Source organism: Lycorma delicatula, chromosome 11, assembly GCF_047948215.1.
Source record: "Lycorma delicatula isolate Av1 chromosome 11, ASM4794821v1, whole genome shotgun sequence".
Lineage (NCBI taxonomy): Eukaryota > Metazoa > Arthropoda > Insecta > Hemiptera > Fulgoridae > Lycorma > Lycorma delicatula.
Genome location: NC_134465.1, coordinates 47,658,049 through 47,678,823, shown reverse-complemented (window position 1 = coordinate 47,678,823; position 20,775 = coordinate 47,658,049). Strand labels below are relative to the sequence as shown.

The following is a 20,775-nucleotide window of genomic DNA, read 5'->3' as shown; positions in this document are numbered from 1 at the left end:
AGAAATCCACTACTTCATGAACCATACCTAACCATAATTGATTCAGTTTCCTAAAATACTCTTTTTTATTTGTTGATTAGTTCATAATAAATGATAGTAATTCTTATATAAATTGATAGCTGCTATGTAAAATTTAATTTATTTTTGCTGAGATCATTGTAAGGAATACGTGTTTGTAGTCAGTCTTACAAATAAGTGATATCCATTATTAAATAAATTTAAGTCTATTGGTACTTATACCTTTAGGGAAAATGTTTTGGGAAGGAGATTCATTTTTTCACTAATTTTTGCACAATGACATGTATTATTGAATCATCAGGAAAACCACAGGAAAATAAAATTGTATTCCTCCAAAGCAGGTTGTTCAATAATTAAAAAACAAAATTCATAATATTAGTTGTGTGTGTACCTTGAGGTGTTTCATAAAATAACATTGGCAGTTGGGTGGTTTTGTACTGTACACTGTAGTTGAGAAAACTTGATGCACATAATGCGTATTTATGATACAGATTGAAATCATTGAAATAAATAGAACTAGATTTAATGAATTTGTAAATTTTTATTTTTTCAGTGCATTTGTTGAACAACCTACATATCTGGTAGCAGCAACTCTTCGTCCAGAAACAATGTATGGTCAAACCAACTGTTGGTTGCGTCCTGATATGAAATATATCGGTTTTAAAACTATTTCAAATGATATATTTATATGTACTGCACGTGCTGCCCGTAATATGTCTTATCAGGGTTTTACTGAAGTTGAAGGAAAATATGAGATCGTTGTTGAGTTGACCGGACAGGTATTAATTTTTATAAATTGATTCATCCCTTTATTACTTTTTTTATTTAATTTCTAAACTATTCTGTGTGATGATATCATGAAATCTTAAGGAATTAATTTTACTTTAATAATGTTTTTAATCAATTTTTATTATCTATTTCTCACAAACTGCAAAATGGTTATAAAAAGTATGAGGTGTTTTCTTCTACATTTATAAAGTGCAACTTTTCTTTTTTTTTAACTGACGATTAAATTTCTCACCAGTTTTAATAAACGTTCTTTCTTTCACAACTTTTTTTCATCCTATTTATTGTTAAATTTATGTATTATGTACAACCATTACAATGTTATCAGTTTCTAGTTTGATGCTAAAAAAAAATTTTGTTCTTTACTAACAGTTGACATAGTGTTTGGGTGTTTTATTTTTTTGCCACCTTGATGAAATTCACTGACAAAATTTCTTTTTTTAAATTTTAATTCTTAAATAACATAGATTACTAATTTTCTGTATGAATGCTTAAAAAAGTTATGGAATTTTGTATCGTGCTACTAAGAACAAAGTAAAAGTAAGGTTTTGGATATAATCTTTATTACAAACGAACTTTTTTTAATTAAATAATATTGTATTGAAAAGTTCAATTATAAATTAAACTTTATTAGTGTTATTAAGTACTGTAATTGTTATGTAATTGGTTTATAAGTTTTATCATATGGTTTTTAAGATTTTCTATTCTAAAATAGCTCACTTATGACAGCAGTGTTACTGTTATACTCTCTTCCTTATAATATTCTTTAGCATTTAATAATGTGAATTCCTTTCAAATGGTTGTTTTTTTTTAATCTGCAGTATTCTTCTTAATTTTTTTAGTGCTATTACTTTTCAATCTTCTGCTTTTACCAAATGTAAAATATACTGTACTTGCCCAAATATAGTCAAGGTTATTTCCTAAATTTTCTCTTATAAAATGCAGGGGGGGGGGGTTGACCTTCATTTGGATTTGACAGTCTTTTAAGTTGTTTTGTAGTTTATTCTCATTTCAATATTCATGATGGGGGACGTAATACAGTATAGTAATTTTTGAATGTGAAGCAATAGTCATCAGCTAACTCCTGCCGGAAGAATAAAAAAAACCTTCTGTGAGATTATGTGAGTGGATTATTAAGTCATGGAGCTCGATAACACCATATAGCATTAGACAAGGACTTAAAAAATGTTGCATTAGGTAGAACCAAAGATAATATTCTGTGGGAGGAAGAATCAAATAATGAAAGCAACATTTTATTTTCAGATGGCAGTAGTGATGATTATAGTGTCAGTTCAAGTGTTCAGGTATTGTGAGTGAATTTTTTAATGGAATTTTTCATGAAAATATCAGAAAACAATTAAAAAATTATCATTATTATTTATTTTAAAACAAAAATCTTTTACACAATTTTACATTTTATTATGATTCTATTTAGATGTAAAATTTAAACAAGTATTTTTGTATTATTTAATTTTATATTGCAAATTTTAAAATTAATTTCTTATCTATATATATAAAAAATTATACCAATTCTGTCTTTAACTGTTTTGCTCCTGCAATATTAAACATACATTAACCAGACTTTACAGGGCCCATATCCACACTTTCAGGATAGTTTTAAAACAAAAATTCAAAAGTTATAACTAAACAACCCTTTTTTTCACAATTTGGCAATAAATATATATATATATATATATATATATATATATATATATATATATATTTATATAATTATCTTCTATATGTTTGTCATTGCCTAGTGGTCACATTACTTAACATCTAAAATCGAAGTCTTAAAGGGTCAATATTCAGGACTACAAGATGTATATAAGTCGAAATTAAGTTTTAATTAATTTGATTATATTCCTGGCTAAAAAAAATAAATAAAAAATGATCTACTCTTAGAAATTAAATTAAATAATCTGTAAATTAATTGACAATAGACTGCGTGTAGCAGGAACTGTGTGCAGCCGCCCGGCACAACACCATTGGTCCATTGGAATCTGAAGCCACTGAAACTTTGCATTGTCACTTGACTATATATGAAAAAAATCTATCAAGAAATATTGTAGAAACTAACATTTCTTGCTGGAAAAATGTAGAGGTTTTCATACCAACGATTCCAATAATTTCAACCAATCTTCCATTTCAATTTAAACATTTGTATGAATATCATACACAATGACCATCAACAAATCACAAGGACAATCCCTAAACACTGCTGGATTACTGTTAGAAAATAGTTGTTTTGAATGCTCAATAGTAGGTTTACCATGAAATTTATTCATTCAAGCTGAGAATCGACAGACAAACAACGTAGTATATAAACTACCTAATTAACTACATGGGATAATAATCTTTTTATTTTTTCTACTGTAATGTATTGTAGTATATTTTATTTGTTTTACTGTATTGTATTTTACTCTATTTCTATTGTTTGGGGACATTATTCAGCATCCACACGGTGTTGCTGGTAACAAGTTTATAAGTTCAAATAAGCTTTAATTAATTTAATTATATTTATGGCTAATGGATGAAATATCAGTAAAAAAAAAATCTTACAAAAATTATGGTTTAAATTTTTTCTTCAATATGTAAATCATTTACTCCACGAAAATACTACTGGCGGGGCAGTGAAGCCGGCCCAATCCACTTAACAATAAAAATATAACCCTTTCCCTCTCTAGAGGACTGTTTGGCCCAGGTGGCTAGTTGGTGAATAAAATTTTATTTGGTAAAAAAAAATTCCTACCAAATTTTTTCTGAAAATTAAATTTGAAAATGGGCAGTTATGTTCAGGGTTGACATATATTCGAGCAAATATGGTATTTATTTTTCTTCTTATGTTTGTATCAGATGTACTTTGGTTTAAATGTTTCTTTTACTATTTGCTGTTAAAATATCTATTATATACTTTAATGTAAGTTTATTTTTTCTTTTTACATTTTACTTTATTTAATTTTTGTACTTGTATTATAGAATTAAATACATTTATAAAGTTCAATTAAAATAAATCTTGAGAATTTAATTTTAAGCTATATTAAATTACTTGCTGATTCTTTTAATGTTAAACCTATATTTATCTGTTTTCAGGATATATTGGGTGTTGCTGTGAGTGCACCTTTGACACCACATGATAGAATTTATACATTACCAATGTTATCTATAAAAGAAGATAAGGGTACCGGTGTTGTTAGTTGTGTACCTTCTGATTCACCTGATGATTACGCTGCACTAACTGATTTAAAAAAGAAACCATTGTTTAGAGAAAAGTATGGTATTTCTGATCATATGATTTTTCCTTATGAACCGGTAAATATGAAGTTATTATTACCTTCAATGTTCGTATTACAATAAAATATTGTTATTTTGAGAGTTTGTTGCGGTTAAAAACAATTATTATTAATAAATACATTTAAATTATCTAGAGCGTAAAAATTAATTTTTAACTATAGTTTAGTATATTCTAATGTCATATATGATTTCAATGTAAAGGAATTCATTAAAGCATTAAATAATTGTTGGGAATGACTATTATGTGTCTTGCGTAACATCACAGTTCCCATTGTAGATACATTTGTTTTGTTTTTCTTGTGTTTGATATTTTTTTAAACTTTTTTTTTAAACATTATTTAATATTTAGCATTATCATTTTCAAGATTTAAATTGTACTTCTTTTAGTTTTTAACGTGATGAACATTTAATTTTGGAATTCGTAATTAGCTATAAGGTAATTATAAGTTTCTTATCTTCTAGTGAAAGATAAGAAACTTTATTAAAATTTATCTTTAATGATTCACTGAGGCTGCTCTTATGTTTTTGAGTTGTAGAAGATTTCTAACATTTTCATCTTGAAATAATAGCATTAAATTAAAGATTTTTGTTAGTAATTTATCTTATCTTCATATACACAAGGGCGGTTCAGAAAGTAACCTCGTGTTTGGCTATAAATAAAGAACTTGCATAGATAAAAATATTTTATTTTATACAACTTAAAACTACAGATTTTAACTGTTTTTCAACATAGTCTCCATTTAAATTCAACCATTTATCATAGCATTTCACTAATTCAGCCACCTGGGTATCTCTTCATTTTCCTGTTTAGCCTCCGGTAATTACCTTTCAGATAATACTTCAGAGGATGAATGAGGATGATATGTATGAGTGTAAATGAACAGTCTCAGTTCAACCGTTCCTGAGATGTGTGGTTAATTGAAACCCAACCACCAAAGAACACCGGTATCCACGATCTAGTATTCATATCCGTGTAAAAATAACTGACTACTCGGACTTGAACGTTGGAACTCTCGTCTTCCAAATCAGCTGATTTGGGCAGACATGTTCACCACTAGACCAACCCGGTGGGTTAGCCACACGGGTATCTAGCCAACCTTTCGTGGCATTTTGCGTTGTAAGCAGCTATTTCAGCAGTAAGGATGACAATGCATCCTTACAGTACTCAAAGAACTCAAGAGCTTCTGAATCAATTCCAATGGGAAATTTTTGGTCATCTCCTTACACCCTGGACTTGGGGCCAATTGATTTTCATCTCTACTCATATGAAGAAATGGCTTGCGTTGCAGCACTTGGATGACAACAACCAACTTCAAAATGCCATGAAAGGTTGGCTAGGTACCCAGGCTGATGAATTTTATGTAGAAGGTATTTGTAAATTAGTGAAAATAATGACAACTGCTTTAATTTAAATTGCGACTATGTTGAAAAATAATTAAAAGTTGTAGTTTTAAGTTGTATATAATAAAGTCTTTTTATCTATGTAGGTTTTTTATTTATAGCCAAATGGAGGTTACTTTCCAAATTTCCCTCATAAAATAATTGTGATTATATTTAATTATTCCCTGTTGTTTATAATTGATTTATTTACTCTCTCTTTGGAATTTGTGCCAAATTCTAATTTCTGTATTTCCTTTCTTTTGGGATGCTTAAGGAAAGAGTTTTGAAAAATGCCTAGCCTCACCAGGATTTGATCAGTGGTACTGTAAAACAGGAATAAAGCAAAGGTTATTATTTGACAATGACAAAACGAATAATAAGGATTTAAGTATTAAAGTAGAACAGGATACATCAAAGTTGCTGAATTCTGTTCTTAAGATAGTAAAATTATAATGAATTGTATGAAATATCAAAAGCAGGCTTGTTTAAATCAGAAGAGGTTTTACACAGTAAAGAAATCACTGGTATAAAATATAGATTTAAAAATTTGAAAAATTCTTTAAAATGTTTGTTTACATGAAGTGTATCACTGTTTTTTGGCAGTGAAGCATTATGACAGTAAGAAGCCAGAGTAAAAAACGACATGCAATTGTGTAGGAAGATTTTGTAAATTAAATAAATTTGAGAGGGTGAATAATAAAGAGGTTTTAAGACAAATTAAAGAGAGAAGTTTGTGGTAAATTGCCATAAAACTGACAATGATGATAGACTGTATGTTAAAAGCATCCAAAAATTTGGATCTAGAAAGAAGTGTACTGGGTAAAAATAGTATAGGGCAATAAGCATGATAATAAAAATCGTGAAAAAGATGATGATGATGAAAAGATGTATAATAAGAGTTATGTTGTAACAAAAATTATTGTAAAATAGAAATTTGTGAAGTGTAATAAATCGGTCAAAACACTTAAAAACTAAAAAAAAATATAAAGTGTAATTAAAACAATTCTGATATTTGGTTTAAAATTTGAGTGTCACTGAATTTTAACCTCACGTCATCTAGGGCTTCCATGTTCTTCCATTTATTGCACCATCTGTTTATAGTAAATTTTTGAGGTCTTTTTATTTTATGATAAATACTTTTATTTTTTCAGATACCAATTCTTGAGGTACCTGAATATGGTCAACTTAGCGCTGTTACAGTTTACGAAAAATTAAAAATTCAGAGTCAAAATGATACAGAAAAATTGTTACAAGCAAAGGAAATGGTTTATTTAAAGGGATTTTATGATGGTGTAAGTATTATTTTTACTGATTTAGCATTATTTAAAATATGACTAATTGTGTAAGTAATACAAGAAAACCTTCATAGGTATTAGTTTTATACATACATATTTAAATTCGATTAAATAAACCACCTACTACAGAATATTGAGATAAGACATATCTTACTTTAATTTTGTATGTAAGTGATTTCACAGTATCCTGAATCCTCAGTCATGATTGAAATAACTTTGTTATTGTATAATAAAAATTTTTAAACAAAAATACTAAAATAATGAAAATTGTGTATTAATTTAAACGAGTGCTCTTATCTGTTGCAGGTTTTATAACATTGTCTCCCTCTTAAACACTTTCTGAGTTGTAGTAAATTGAAATTTTATGATGTATTTTTATATGTAAATTTTTTCTAATATATTTAATTTTGTCATCTTTATTAATTTCTAAATCTATATTAATATCAGAAATAGAATGTTTATTGTTTATTGATGGTCTGCCATTTTATAACCTAATTTATTATTTTTGTCATTTCTAAAATGATCAAGAAATTTAATTTTAAAGTATCCGTTTGTTTTTCCTTTTTAAATACTATTACATTTAATTTTATAAATTTCTCACAGATTGTTTATTTTATTATTTTATTAGTTTTATTTTTTTAAATATTTTATTATGTGGTTTTAAGGTGTGTATGCTGGTTTAAATATTTATTTATTGTAAGTTTTAGTAAAGTTTTCAATGATATTATTAGTGTATAATAAATACTTTATGAATACTTTTTCACTCTTTTGTGTCTTATTATGTGTTGTTTGTAAGATAGTTATTGTGTTTTGATGATTGTTTTTTTTATAAATATTATTAATTAAAGTAGTATTTATTTAATAGAATTTAAATATAATTTAACAGTACAGAGGAATAATATAAATCTTAAAAAGATTAATTTCAGTAAAATTAATTTCAGTATATATATATAATATATATATATATATATATATATATATATACACACACACATACACACAAGGTGAACTAGAAGTCAGTTTTCCTCACATAGAGATTTATTTTATGTAACAGGTGGAAATTTTGGTTTTAATGTTGTTAATAATCAGCTGATATAATTACTTTGCAGTTTCCATTCAGTTCATATTTTTTGAGAATATTGGTGTTTGTACACAAAACAAGAACCAGTTTTACACCTCAGTGTCGGTGGAAAAATAATACGGATACTGCTGACATCCATGAAGAATTTCAACCAAAAGATTTTTTAATTTTCCATTAACAACCTGTCAGTATTTGCATAAGTTGAACTAAATTTTTGTCCTAGAAACATTTAAAACAATCTGTAATCAGGAAGACCTAAAACTATTTGAAATTTAGAAAGCAGCAACTCATTATTGAGGCTTTAAATTGTCACAAGTTGTTAAACAGCCCTCAAATATCAACCTGAAAGATTTTCTTTAACCTAGAAATACTTAGAACAAGTTTACAAAAGATTCTAAAGGAATTGAAATTTCAGTGTTATCAGCTACTTGTAGTTCAAGAACTTTGCATGTTAATAATTTTGTAATTACAGAAAAGAGACTTTTCTATCTGGTATAAGCCTGCACTTAATGCTTATGAAAAAAGATATTGTAAAGAAGATGTTTTGATACCTTATTTTTTTCAACCGAATGTAACAGGCAATTCATTGATATGTTATTATTACTTAGCTATCAAACAAACCTCTCAGGTAGATGTAACAATGCTGATTGCATAGGTAGAATTGTTGGTAACAGTACCATTTCTGTTGCCAATAAAGTGAAATTTTTTCGGTGTTTACTAGATAATAAATTCTCTTGAGAAAATTAGATATTTTTTTGTTACAAAATCGAACAATGTTGTTATGTTCTGATGCAAGATATTCTTTTTTTGCTACAAAATCAAACAGTACTGATTTGCTTTGAAGCATATTAATAAAACATAAAGCTTGTAATTATAAAATACTTATTATGCTTAGGTATATTTCCATATAAACTATACTTCATGTTTTGAGGCTCAATGAAAGGTGAACAAAAAAGTCATCCATCAAAGTCAGAACAAGTTTTCCAGATATAAAAATGGGCCGTCATTTTATTGTTTGGCACCCATAAATATGAATCATGAAGACTGATAAATAAAAAATTAAAAATATTATGCTATTTTTACTAAAAATAATAGTCACTTATTCTTAAAAAAGAATAATAGTGTCCAAATCTACCAAACCAGACAACAGAATTTTTTCATGTAATTCAAGACAATATTTTGATTTATGAGAAAGCACCTCGTTATACTTCCATTGCCATTTTTAATAAATTGGACCAAACCGTTTAAAAAAAGTCTTTCAATTAATTAATTTAGAATACAGTTGAAAGACTTTATTTAACAAGAACAATACATATTACTGTCAATGAATTTCTAAATAATTAAAAAATCTTTAAAACCCGGAATGTTTTGCATCCCATTCAACATGTACAAAAATAAGGGTTCAAATAATTGTCATTAGTGCCTTCTGAAGTGTTGAATTATTTTGTAATTATTTCTTATAATTAGTGTTTTCATATATTTACTTTAATATTAATTTACATAATTTTTTAAAATTCTTTTCTGAATGTTACAGGTAATGCTAGTTGGGCCACATATCGGTAAAAAAATTCAAGATATTAAGAAATTAATGCAAAAAGATTTAATTGATAAAAAGGATGCAGTTTTATATTATGAACCAGAAAAACAAATTATTTCTAGGTTAGTTTTAAACTTATATTTTTAAAAAAAGTCTGCTTATTTTTTGTTTTGTTTAACCCCCCCTTAATGGTTCTTTATTTGGTACTTTTCTGTTATTCCCCCGCATCAATTTTTTTAATTGCGTAGGTTTTTTCACTTATTACTATAAGTTTGTTTTCTTATTTCTTTTGAATTGAGAATTAATAAAGAATGTTTATTTTGTGTTGGGTCTTTCAGTAACTATTGCCTTATGCTTGCTTCGCTTACTAAGGTTGACAAATTAGCAGTAATATTTTGATTGTTTAAATAATCAAGACTACTGTTAATTAGTCAAGGTTAGCGAGCATTGGTTAAGTTTGGTTAGATTATATTATAAAATAAATAAATGCCGTTTCTTCACCAAAATTGACATTAAATTTCATGCAAATATGAGTGAATTGGATAAAAAAAAAGTGGAAGAGAATAACTGACTTTATTTTAGTAAAAATCATATTATTATGCCCTTTTGTTTTCACTAAACCTTTGTTATTTTGCCCATTTTTTTACTTATTTTTGATCTATGCAATGAACTATGGCAAAAAATTAATTTAAGGACCTATTTATGTACTTTTCTTATCATGCAATGTAAAAAGTAATATTTAAAAGTTCAATTATATCACTATCATTTCACATGATGAACAGGCCATTTTGTACTAATAAATATCACTTACAGTACCTAATTGTCATATCAGTAGTATTGTAAAACACTAGTAAGTGTTTAAAATAATAATATGAAGATTGTTTGTTCACTCACATAAAAAATTACTAAAGTTAGGTTATAGTAAACAACTCTGTTATTTCTTATTTATGTAGGGTCACATCCATAGACATATAGTTGGAAATAAAAATATGACTGAAAATAATAGTAAAATTATAAAAACAATAAAAAAAAGCAATAAATAACAAAAAGAAATAATAAAACATATAAGCAACTTAAGGAACGTTCAAAACAATGAAAACAAATGCTTGGTAACAGCTGTTCAGAAGGATACGAAACAAGACATGTAGAATAGTGAACCAATATGCTACTAGCGCTTAACTGTTAAATTAGAATGAAAATGGAACTAGACACACACATTGCAGTAACTCGTCAAAAAAACAGAACAAAACGGGTCAATTCATATCGACGAATTAAGAAGCACTTTTCACCAAAAAGTGGGTGATGAGTTATTTCATCAAGGGAAATTTGTATCAAGTTAGTTTTAATGATGAGTTATTTTATCAAAAACTGGTAAGGAGTTATACGTGGATTATAATATATTACTTTGAATTTAAGATATATCCATTTCAGAAATAGTTTTTTCAAGAAAAAAATATTTAATTGAGAACTTTAGATTTATTTGGAAAATAAAGTACAATTTACTAATAAGTAATGATTGAATACTATAAATTAAACAATTCATTCACTCTGAAAGATACAAACAACGTGTAACATGTTCAATGTATAATCAACATTATTTTTAATTTAAGAAAATGAAAATAGATAATCAAATTAAACAAATATAGCATAAAAATTCATTTTATTTTTTATAGAAACTTAGATTTATTTTTCCATGTAATCACCATTTACTCTAAACCCTTCTCTCCACTGTGAACCAATTTTTTCACTCCATCAATGCGGAATGCTGGTGTCTAATTTTTATCCATTACATTCTTCAGTTCGTCATCATTGGTCAAATGAATATCTTTAATATACCTCTTTAATTGCAGAAAGAAGTGAAAATTACAGGGCACCAGATCTGGTGAGTAAGGAGGGTGTGGAATAAGTTCAAATTTCAACTTCAAAAAGCCTTGGTGGTTGCTCACATTGTGTGTAACAGAATTATTTGCTCCATAGATTGTCAAACACAATACTTTTGTCTCCTAATTTGTTAATGTCTTTGTATCATATAGAATTTACAGTCAACTCAGCTTCCAGATAGTAAATCACATGTGGCATAGCAGATTTACTTGACTCTATAACAATTGGCAATGACAGAAAATGAGAGGGCATGGGATAAGTTTTTGAAAGTAATTGGGAAGAGAATGAAACTATAAGATATCAGCACCTGTCTGTTTATGCAAAATTTATTTCTCCTGTTACATTCCAGTGTGCATTACATTTTTAAAAATACTATAAAAAAATTAAATTATTTTACTATTACAGTTGCATTTTATTAAAATGTTTTTTAATAAACATTATTTACATTTATTTTATATCTTTTCCTATAGAATATCCTATCATGACACAATGAAAGGAAATTAGAATCTTTGGCACTATTTTTTTTTTTTTTTTTTTTAATTCTGCTTGTTCTAGAATTTCTTTCTAAGGTCATTTATCTGTTCTATGATCATTGTAAAAAATTTCCTTTTTACTTTGCCACTCACTGTTGCTAAGGTATGCTTTATACTATTTTTTTACATTAATTTCTTTCTTCTTCAAGTGCTGTTTTCATGTCAGATGTTGGTATTATCTTTGCAATCTTAATCTTAGATGTTACTGCTCAGAACAGGTCTCTTGGTAAACATTCAATCTATTCCTATAGATTACACAGCCCTGATCTCTTTCTTCTTCTTCCTGCACATCTCCATTCCTTGGATCTTTTCCTGCATTATCACTTATAAATTAGTATGTTTTCTCCCTAGTATTATTTTACAAAGGATCCATCCAAAATATTCTTAAGATTAACCTATAGACTCATATTTCAAATGCCTGCAGTTAATTAAGGTTGCTGAGTTCAGGTTCTATGCCTCCATTCAGTAGAAAACAGTATGTTATTTGTATTGTTCTGTTTTAAATCAGTATGTAATTTTTTTTTACACAATGAAATGTAAGATGTAGAATTGTAAAAATTATACAAAATGAAGATAGTGTAGTTATAATGTTTCAATTATAGGTCTGGAGATGAATGTGTTGTGGCACTATGTGATCAGTGGTATTTAGATTATGGTGAAGAAAAATGGAAAGCCCAAGCAGTAAAATGCTTAGAAGAAATGAATACATGTCATGAAGAAGTTAGAAGAAATTTTTCTGCTGTTCTTAACTGGCTACATGAATATGCTTGTTCACGTACATATGGATTAGGTTAGTTTTATATTTGTTTACATTTTATAGTGGATTCATAAAGTTGCTGTACACTGTAGTTATGGAAGTGTAATGACAAAACTTCCTTAATTATTACTTTGTATTTTTATTTCATTATTTTATAGAAACAGATATTACAACAATTGAAACGGTTTATAAAAAGTGTTTAAAATAGCCTCCTCCAACTTCAATACAACACTGCACATGTTTCAATTTGTTGCATTAACAATCATCCTCTAAAATGTCTTGCACATATGCATTATTGTGGTTTTTAGTTAAAAAATTGCGTGTGGTTCGTTGCGATACACTGCTTGTTTCACTAGCTTTCACTTTCCCCCTGTAGAAAGTAATCTGTTTGAGTCAGATTGGGCAGTCATGCAGGCCACAAACCCCTTGAAGTGATTCGTTCACCAGACATTTCATAAAAAAGTCATTAACCTGTTAGCTGTGTATGCTGTGGCACCATCTTGTTGGAATTAACCATGATCGATATCCACTTCTGTTAATTGACCAATGAAATTTGTTAAAATAGCACAATAATCATCGCTATTAACTGTATTTTCAAAAAGAATGTACCCACAATGTGGATTCTACTCGCATCAACCCAGACTACGATTTATGCTTCATTATTGTTCATGTAATTCATGGGGGTTAGTTGTCAACCACAATTGTGTATTTTGTGAATTAATAGATGAAACCCCATCTTTCATCTGAAAAAAACAATGTCGAGGATACCTACGGAATATTGGTCAATAAAACGTTTAAACCGCTGATAATTTAGTCTTTTGACATGATTTGTAAGTTTCAGTTCTTGAACACGTTACTTTGTAGGGGAAAAGTTTCAGTTGTTTTCATATAGCTTTATATGCAGTAACAAATCCGATATCTTGCTGATGTGCTTACTTATGTGTTGAGTTTGATGGAATTTCGGCCATAGCATCTAAAATATCAAGCAGCTTCTGTTCGTTTAGTTTAGGTGATCTTCCACTTTGATCAGTGTCTTCAACAGAGTCTGTTGCCTGATATTTTTCAATAAGAGTTTAATTGCATTGTGATAAAGAACAGAAATATTTGGTGAACATGAAAGATAAGGTGTTTATCCCACCAATGCCACACAATATCACTGAGCTAAAGGATCGCATAATCAATACAATCAACTCTATCAAAAATGACATGTTAGAACGAGTTTGGCAAAAGCTAGACTTTCGTGTTGATGTCTGCCGTGTCACCAGAGGAGCACATATTGAACATTTATAGATTTTAACAAAAACTGTTTGAGTCCCTGCATCACCTCGTACAACTTTCATTTAGGTAAGTGAAATACTTTTTTTGTACTGAATTTTTGTAACTCCTAAGAACATTATGAAATGCCCTGTATAATTTGTATTTATTTATTATATATATATATATACTATCATCATATTCTCATTTGCTATCATAAAAATAAAAAAATAAAAATGTAACTTCTGGCAGCCACTGACTAAATATTTCTTCTGATAAGAGTTTTTACAACTTATATTGAATAACTTTCAAAAGCATAAAATTACAACGGAATTCATTGTTAACTTTAAAAAATAGCACATATTACATTATTTCTATGGCATTTTTCATGAAATCACTGCCAATGTAACTGTATAAATAACTTTTATGTGGAAAGTTTAACCCAAATTTTCTGAATATATGTTTAACATCAAGGTGGGGAATCTTAGTTGGAATTTCAGTGGTTTGAATATTTTAAGCTAAACTTATAATTTCAATTGGAATTGCCTAAAAACATAACGTTTTTATATGTTTATTTGTATTCCTAAACTACAATTAAAATTGTTATGTAGTGTTTGATAAATATTTTTTTTTCTATATTGATATTTTTTTATTTTATATTTTTAAGTATTTTTATATATGGAATGTACAGAGTGAGCTAAAAGGATACGCAACCCAATAATTAATATTCTTAAAAAATCTTTTATTAACATAATATACTCTACTGTATTTTGTAGATGAACAAAGAGTATTTATATATATTTATTTTTCTCATAGTAGATGTCCTCCATATGCTGCTACACATTCCTCAACACATTTCTGCATGTTAGTTGCTATTTTTTAATGGTCGTTGCACTTATGTGAGATATTTTGTCTTCGATGTTGTGCTTGAGTCGGTCGATTGTGTGAGGGTTGTTCTTATAGACATTATGCTTCAGATGTCCCCAAAGAAAAAAGTTGGAGGGAGTTAAATCTAGCAATGTAGGTGGCCACAGTTGACAAGAAATGATGTGTTCCCCAAAGAACTCGTGTAACATTATCGTCGTACTACTATTCACTGTGTGCGCCATTGCACTGTCTTGATGCAGCCAGCAGTCTCGTTCATCAGCCTTTAACAGTGCCACAAATTTGCATGATGACATCCTGGTAACATCCAGCTGTTACCATTTCCATGAAAAAGATTGGGCCTGCAATTCTGTTTTGCAAAATCACACACCAAACTCCAACCTTCTGTGAATGTAATTAGGGCTCATGTAAAATGTGTGAGGGTTTTCTGAAATCCAGTATCTGTCATTTTGGCTGATTACCTAGCCGCTTAGGTGAAAACGTGCTTCATCAGAGTAGAGAAAACATATCTGACACTCGAACACTGCTGTAAATAAACTTAAACGAAACCATCACCGTCAGTGCAATACGGAAGGAATTTCAGTTTCTTTGTAGCTCTGTGAACACTCCTGTAAGACATTCCGATTTGTTGACACAGTTTTCATATCGACTTTCTTAGTGAATTTAGCTAGGATATGCAGTTACTTTCCAAGGATGCATCACTTAGAACCTTAGGTTGACCAGACTATTTTCATACCGGTTTCTCTAAAATTAGTGACTACACGTAAAATCATTGATTTATTAGGCACCTGAAATTCAGGAAAAGCTATCCTAAAGTTTTCCTGATATTTTAAGAATGACTGCTATCTAAAGTAACTTTCAACAATGAATGCACATTGAGCCTGGGAGAAATGCATGTTTGTCCGTTCACAGCTTACCTTCTATAGTCATCAAAGGAGGGAAATCACTTGGCTGTCATGTGCTATTCTTCTACGACAAGGCCATCCGATGCCAACACACACATTCCTGCCAGCAAAAAACTTAATTTCCTTCTACAATATATTTTTGAATTTAGGGTTGCATATTTTTTGGCTAGATGTGTGTTAGTAGTTTAGGTTTGTAATGTATTTCTAAGATACTCTATTATATAAAACAAAATTTGAAAAATAAATTATTGTTTATTTCTTAATTTTTAATTTATTTATTTATTTATTCATTCATTTTATTTTCTTACATTTACTATTTCCTCCATTCATTATCTGCCGATTATGATTATTTAATATACAAAAATATCCATCTTATTTTAGGTTTACGTAAAAATTATAACCAGTGTTGTGAGTAATTTTTTAAATATTAATTTATTTCAATGACCATTCAGCATAACCTTTTTATTTGTAAACATACTCATGTCCCCTTGTCCTGGTTTGAATGAAATATGCCTTAAAAATATTGTAAATTTCAATTAATGCCTTAAATTTTATTTTAATAATTATTTTTAAATATTAACTGCATTTTTTTCATTTATTAATTTTACATATTTGTAGTTGGTCATAGTTTTTTTACAGTTTTTTTTTCACTTTTCCAGCCAAATGCCGGATCATTTTCGTTTTTATTACTCTTGCCTGTTTTAAAATTAAATACTTTCTTGTACTAATAATTTATTGTTTGTTTGAAATCATATTTGAACAAATGATCTGTCATTTTGTTATATTTATTTTTTTTATTTTACAAGAATAGCCAGGCTGAACCCTGTAATAGCTACTGATAAATGATTTTGAATTTTTGTAGCATGTAAAAAAAGTCATCCCTGACTGGGACTTGATTCCAGGACTTAACAGTTTAAAAACAGAGAAGCTAACAGACAGAAAATGGTTATTATTATACCAATGAAGTAAATTAAGGTAATAGTTTCTGATGTGTTTTGTATTTAATGGTGGCTTTTGAAGTAAGAAAATATAAAATTTTTAATATTTATTGTTTTCTTTTTTAATTAAAGAATTTGTATTTAAACATTTTAAATATTTCATTCTGTTTTGACTTAAAAATTCCTATTAGAAAATAATTGAAAAAAGTAATTTTATTTTTTCAATCCAATGTTTATACAAAACATTTTACACGTCCAGTCAAACTGAAGATAAGTGAAGAGGAATGCCCAGAATTTTGTGACACTCAATATAATTAAAATCTCCAAAAGTACTTCTATATATTGTGAAGTTTTATTGTAAGTTTTGACCATCTGTGTTGTTTAATATAAAAAAGAGTTCTCTTAATATCCTCTAAACTGTTATAGCAACTTCTTTACAGTTAAATGTGTAGATTCATGTTCAGTGTCTTTTGTTTATATTAGAAACATATCATTCTCTTTATCAAATGTGATGATATATATATATATATATATATATATATATTTTTTTTTAAATTTAATTTTTAATTGTTTTACTTAATTGATATTATTTAAAAAATAATTTATAGGAACGAAGTTACCATGGGATGAAAAATGGTTGATTGAATCGCTGTCAGATTCCACAATTTATATGGCATATTATACTGTTGCTCATTTTCTTCAGGGTAATACTTTTAAAGGAGAAAAAGGAAATCAATTGAATGTTAAGTAAGTCATATTTTTACTCTTTTTTTAAAATTATTCTTTTATCGAGATAATGTTATATAAGTGTTTTATTGATGTGTTGTACGTTTTTTACTTATTATAATAAATCAAACAAGATCTATTAAAAATAATTTGATTTTATGAAATAAGATAAAAATAATTAACTTATTTATTATTTAATTTTAGCTGTTATTGCATTCAAAGTATTTTCCTTGTCACTCAACATAATTAATTACCTTAATGCTTTTCTCGTTTAATACATTCTGAAAGTCTTCTTTTCCAAATGACATTCAGCCAAGTTGTTGATGTGTTTTTTATGTCCTACAAGTTCTCTAATCGTAGTTTTGTAAGTGCCATGTTTGGAGGAATAACTGGTAATTTCAAGGAGCCATACTTGCAAAGTAAGAGTTTTGTAAACTGAAGATTGTTGTATGTTTAATTGAAAATTTTTGTGAATAGATGGTAACATTGTCATTGAGTAATTTCATGTTGCATAATTTCTTCAAGCCTAATTTTCCTTGACAAATAGTATCATATGTGCTACACATACATAGTCAACAAAAAATTGGGAGTGTTATAATTACTACACTGGTGCAATTTCGACAGTTCAGGCCTTTAGTAATAAAAGTCCTAGTAAGTCAGTTATTTTTACACAGATTTGAATACTAGACTGTAAATACCAGTGTTCTTTGGTGGTTGGGTTTCAGTTAACCACATATCTCAGGAAAGGTTGTACTGAGACTGTACAAGACTACACTTCATTTACACTCATACATATCATCCTCATTCATCCTGTGAAGTATTATCTGAAAGTTAATTACCAGAGGCTAAACAGGAAAAATAAAGGCCTTTAGTAATAAACCCTTTAAAGACAACAAAGAACTTATAATAACATTCTTTTGCAATTTTCTAGTCATTCAAATAATGGTTTTTGTTAATTAAATTCTAAAATTTATTAACAGTATCAGAAATTATAACAATATAATTGAAATTTAGTCATTTTTAAATGATAATATCATACTTTCATCATCATCTATTGAGTATTGGCAAAGCATTGTTTCTCAACAGAAGGAATAGATTTATGTGTCGCTTTACACAATTTATCCTAGTCTTTTTTATGGGTATATCTATTTTAAGTACCTTATGTACAAGAAGCACCAATCAAAGTGGTTTTTCAAAGAATAATGATGTTTACTTTACAACCTCAACAGCAGACTGTCTCATTGGAGAAATGGTTTTCTAGCATATGATTGAAGAAAATGACTTAACTTGTTTTCTATGACTCTTGTTTTCTAGAGAATGGTTATGCCAGCTTCGGTAGTAGTTACTTAGTCTCATACTAGGTCTCTACAACTGTACATATATATATATATGGTATCTGATATATATGGTATATGTGCATTAGTTTTTCTCTTTTTTTATCAGCTGCATAGCATTATCGCCAAGTGCTTGTGATCAAATGCTGTTGAATTTACTTTTAACTTAGATCTGAACAAGGGGTAATACAGCTTAATATAGTAGCAAATACAAAGACATCAATACAGAGGTTTATATTAGTGACTAGAAAAAAAAAATGTAGCTATAGTACTAGATTTAGTACCCTAGATTTTGGGAGGGCTAAGCCCTACCCGAAATCGCTTTATAAAAAAAAAGTAGGGTCCGACAGTTTTCATATACAACTAGTTCAAATTGATTTATTTTTACTTTATTTTGCTTATTTGGTTTTTTTTAGACCTGAACAGATGACTCCCGAAGTTTGGGATTATATATTTATTAAGGGATCACCATTTCCAAAAGGTTCAAAAATATCAAAAACATCATTAGATAAAATGAAAAAAGAATTTGATTATTGGTATCCAGTTGATCTACGAGTCTCTGGTAAAGATTTAATTCAAAATCATTTAACATTTTTCATTTATAATCATTGTTCTATGTGGCCAAATAATGAAGAACTTTGGCCAAAAGGTATTCGTTGTAATGGACATCTGTTATTAAATTCATCTAAGGTTTGTTTTTTTTTATATTACTAATTACTAGTCAAAATTTGTTTGACGTTTTAATGGTAGATTACTCTTATCAGATTTTAAACTTTCAGAATTGTTTTTGTTAGGATTAAGTGTTCTTATTATTTATTGTTATTAAATACTGTTTAAATTAGTTTGACATAACCCAGTTAAATGTTACTGCTAATTCTGCATTCACAGTGCTATTAGAAAAATTAACCTAAAATTTATTCATGACATGAATTAATAAATAATTAATTTTATTTAAATTTGTACATATAAATTTTACGTTTTACCTGCATACTGATTTTCGGAAGAAAATTGATCGAAACTGGACCATGTTTTTCTATGAAACTTGCAGGGGAGTGATTTATTTATTATTATGAAAGAAGTGGAGCATTACTACGAAGTCATTTAAGGTGTAAGGCTTGTGCGCTTTTAAAAAAACTTAAGTAGTTTTTTCAGCTCCTTATTTCTAGTGAATGTCAAAACTTTCCCATTCCAGGTCAAGAACATTTCTATTTATCCCAAAAGAAATGCTTCCTCTCAAAAGTCTTACATTCAAGAATAATGTATGTTTTTTAACAGTACACCTGCATAATGACACATTTTTCATAGAATGTCACTCCAGAGAGTTAACCTGTGTCATATAAGTATTTGATAATAATAGTTATAGGACCACTGTTTTTGTCATCTCTAATGAATGAAAGTTTTAATTACAAGACGCCAATTATAAGACAATTATAAGTATAATTGCAGTTGTGTATACAGTAATTTCATTTTATGTTTTTAAAATTTTATACTCTGATAATGCACCTTAAGATTCAAAAGGCTTTTCTATTTTTAATAAGTAGCATATTTCAAATAATTGATAGCATCCTAAAGAATTATTTTTTTATTTATTATAATTACATAGGGTTATTAGAAATATTTTTAATTTGTATTGTAAATTAGTGTAATTTATTCTGCAAACTAAATTTAATGTAATGTATGAAGAATTATCTTGATCAGATATGTATGTGTTTTTGTTCAGACAAGGAAATGGCTACAAATATGATTTTATTTTGTACTTTATATTTAAACTTCAGTTCAAGGTTGCTATTAGGTATTTAGCAATATCAGTTTGCATTCTCTTCCTAACTATTTATGTTACTTACGTTACAACTTAAGATATGTAAAAATATTGCAGAAAAAAAATTTAGGTCTTTTTCTCAGCATGAAAAGATTATTTATCTTTTATTTTCAAATAACAGTCAATATATTATAATTAAAGCTTCATTGTCAAGGCAGTTTATTGACCTTTATTTGTTTTACTGGTTGACTAATTAAATAACGATGAGTATAAAACACAAAAATGGCAAAACATCATTGATTTTGCATAATATGTATGAGGTTTGGCAGAAAAATAATGAAACTGAATGAACTAACAGTGCTGCATACAATCTTGCTACAGGAGTGAAAATGTAACTCCTTACCTCTGCAAC

General features: G+C 28.0%; 1 protein-coding gene across 1 annotated transcript in view; it reads left to right on the top strand.

Annotated features, from left to right (window-relative positions):
- LeuRS (Leucyl-tRNA synthetase) overlaps nt 1-20,775 on the top strand; it is a 69,277-nt gene that overhangs the window by 11,763 nt on the left and 36,739 nt on the right. The window contains exons 6-12 of the mRNA XM_075379258.1: nt 572-797; nt 3,898-4,116; nt 6,630-6,770; nt 9,389-9,513; nt 12,408-12,595; nt 17,153-17,291; nt 19,021-19,294. Of these exons, the coding sequence (XP_075235373.1) occupies nt 572-797; nt 3,898-4,116; nt 6,630-6,770; nt 9,389-9,513; nt 12,408-12,595; nt 17,153-17,291; nt 19,021-19,294 (1,312 nt within the window). The remainder of the gene's footprint in view (nt 1-571; nt 798-3,897; nt 4,117-6,629; nt 6,771-9,388; nt 9,514-12,407; nt 12,596-17,152; nt 17,292-19,020; nt 19,295-20,775) is intronic.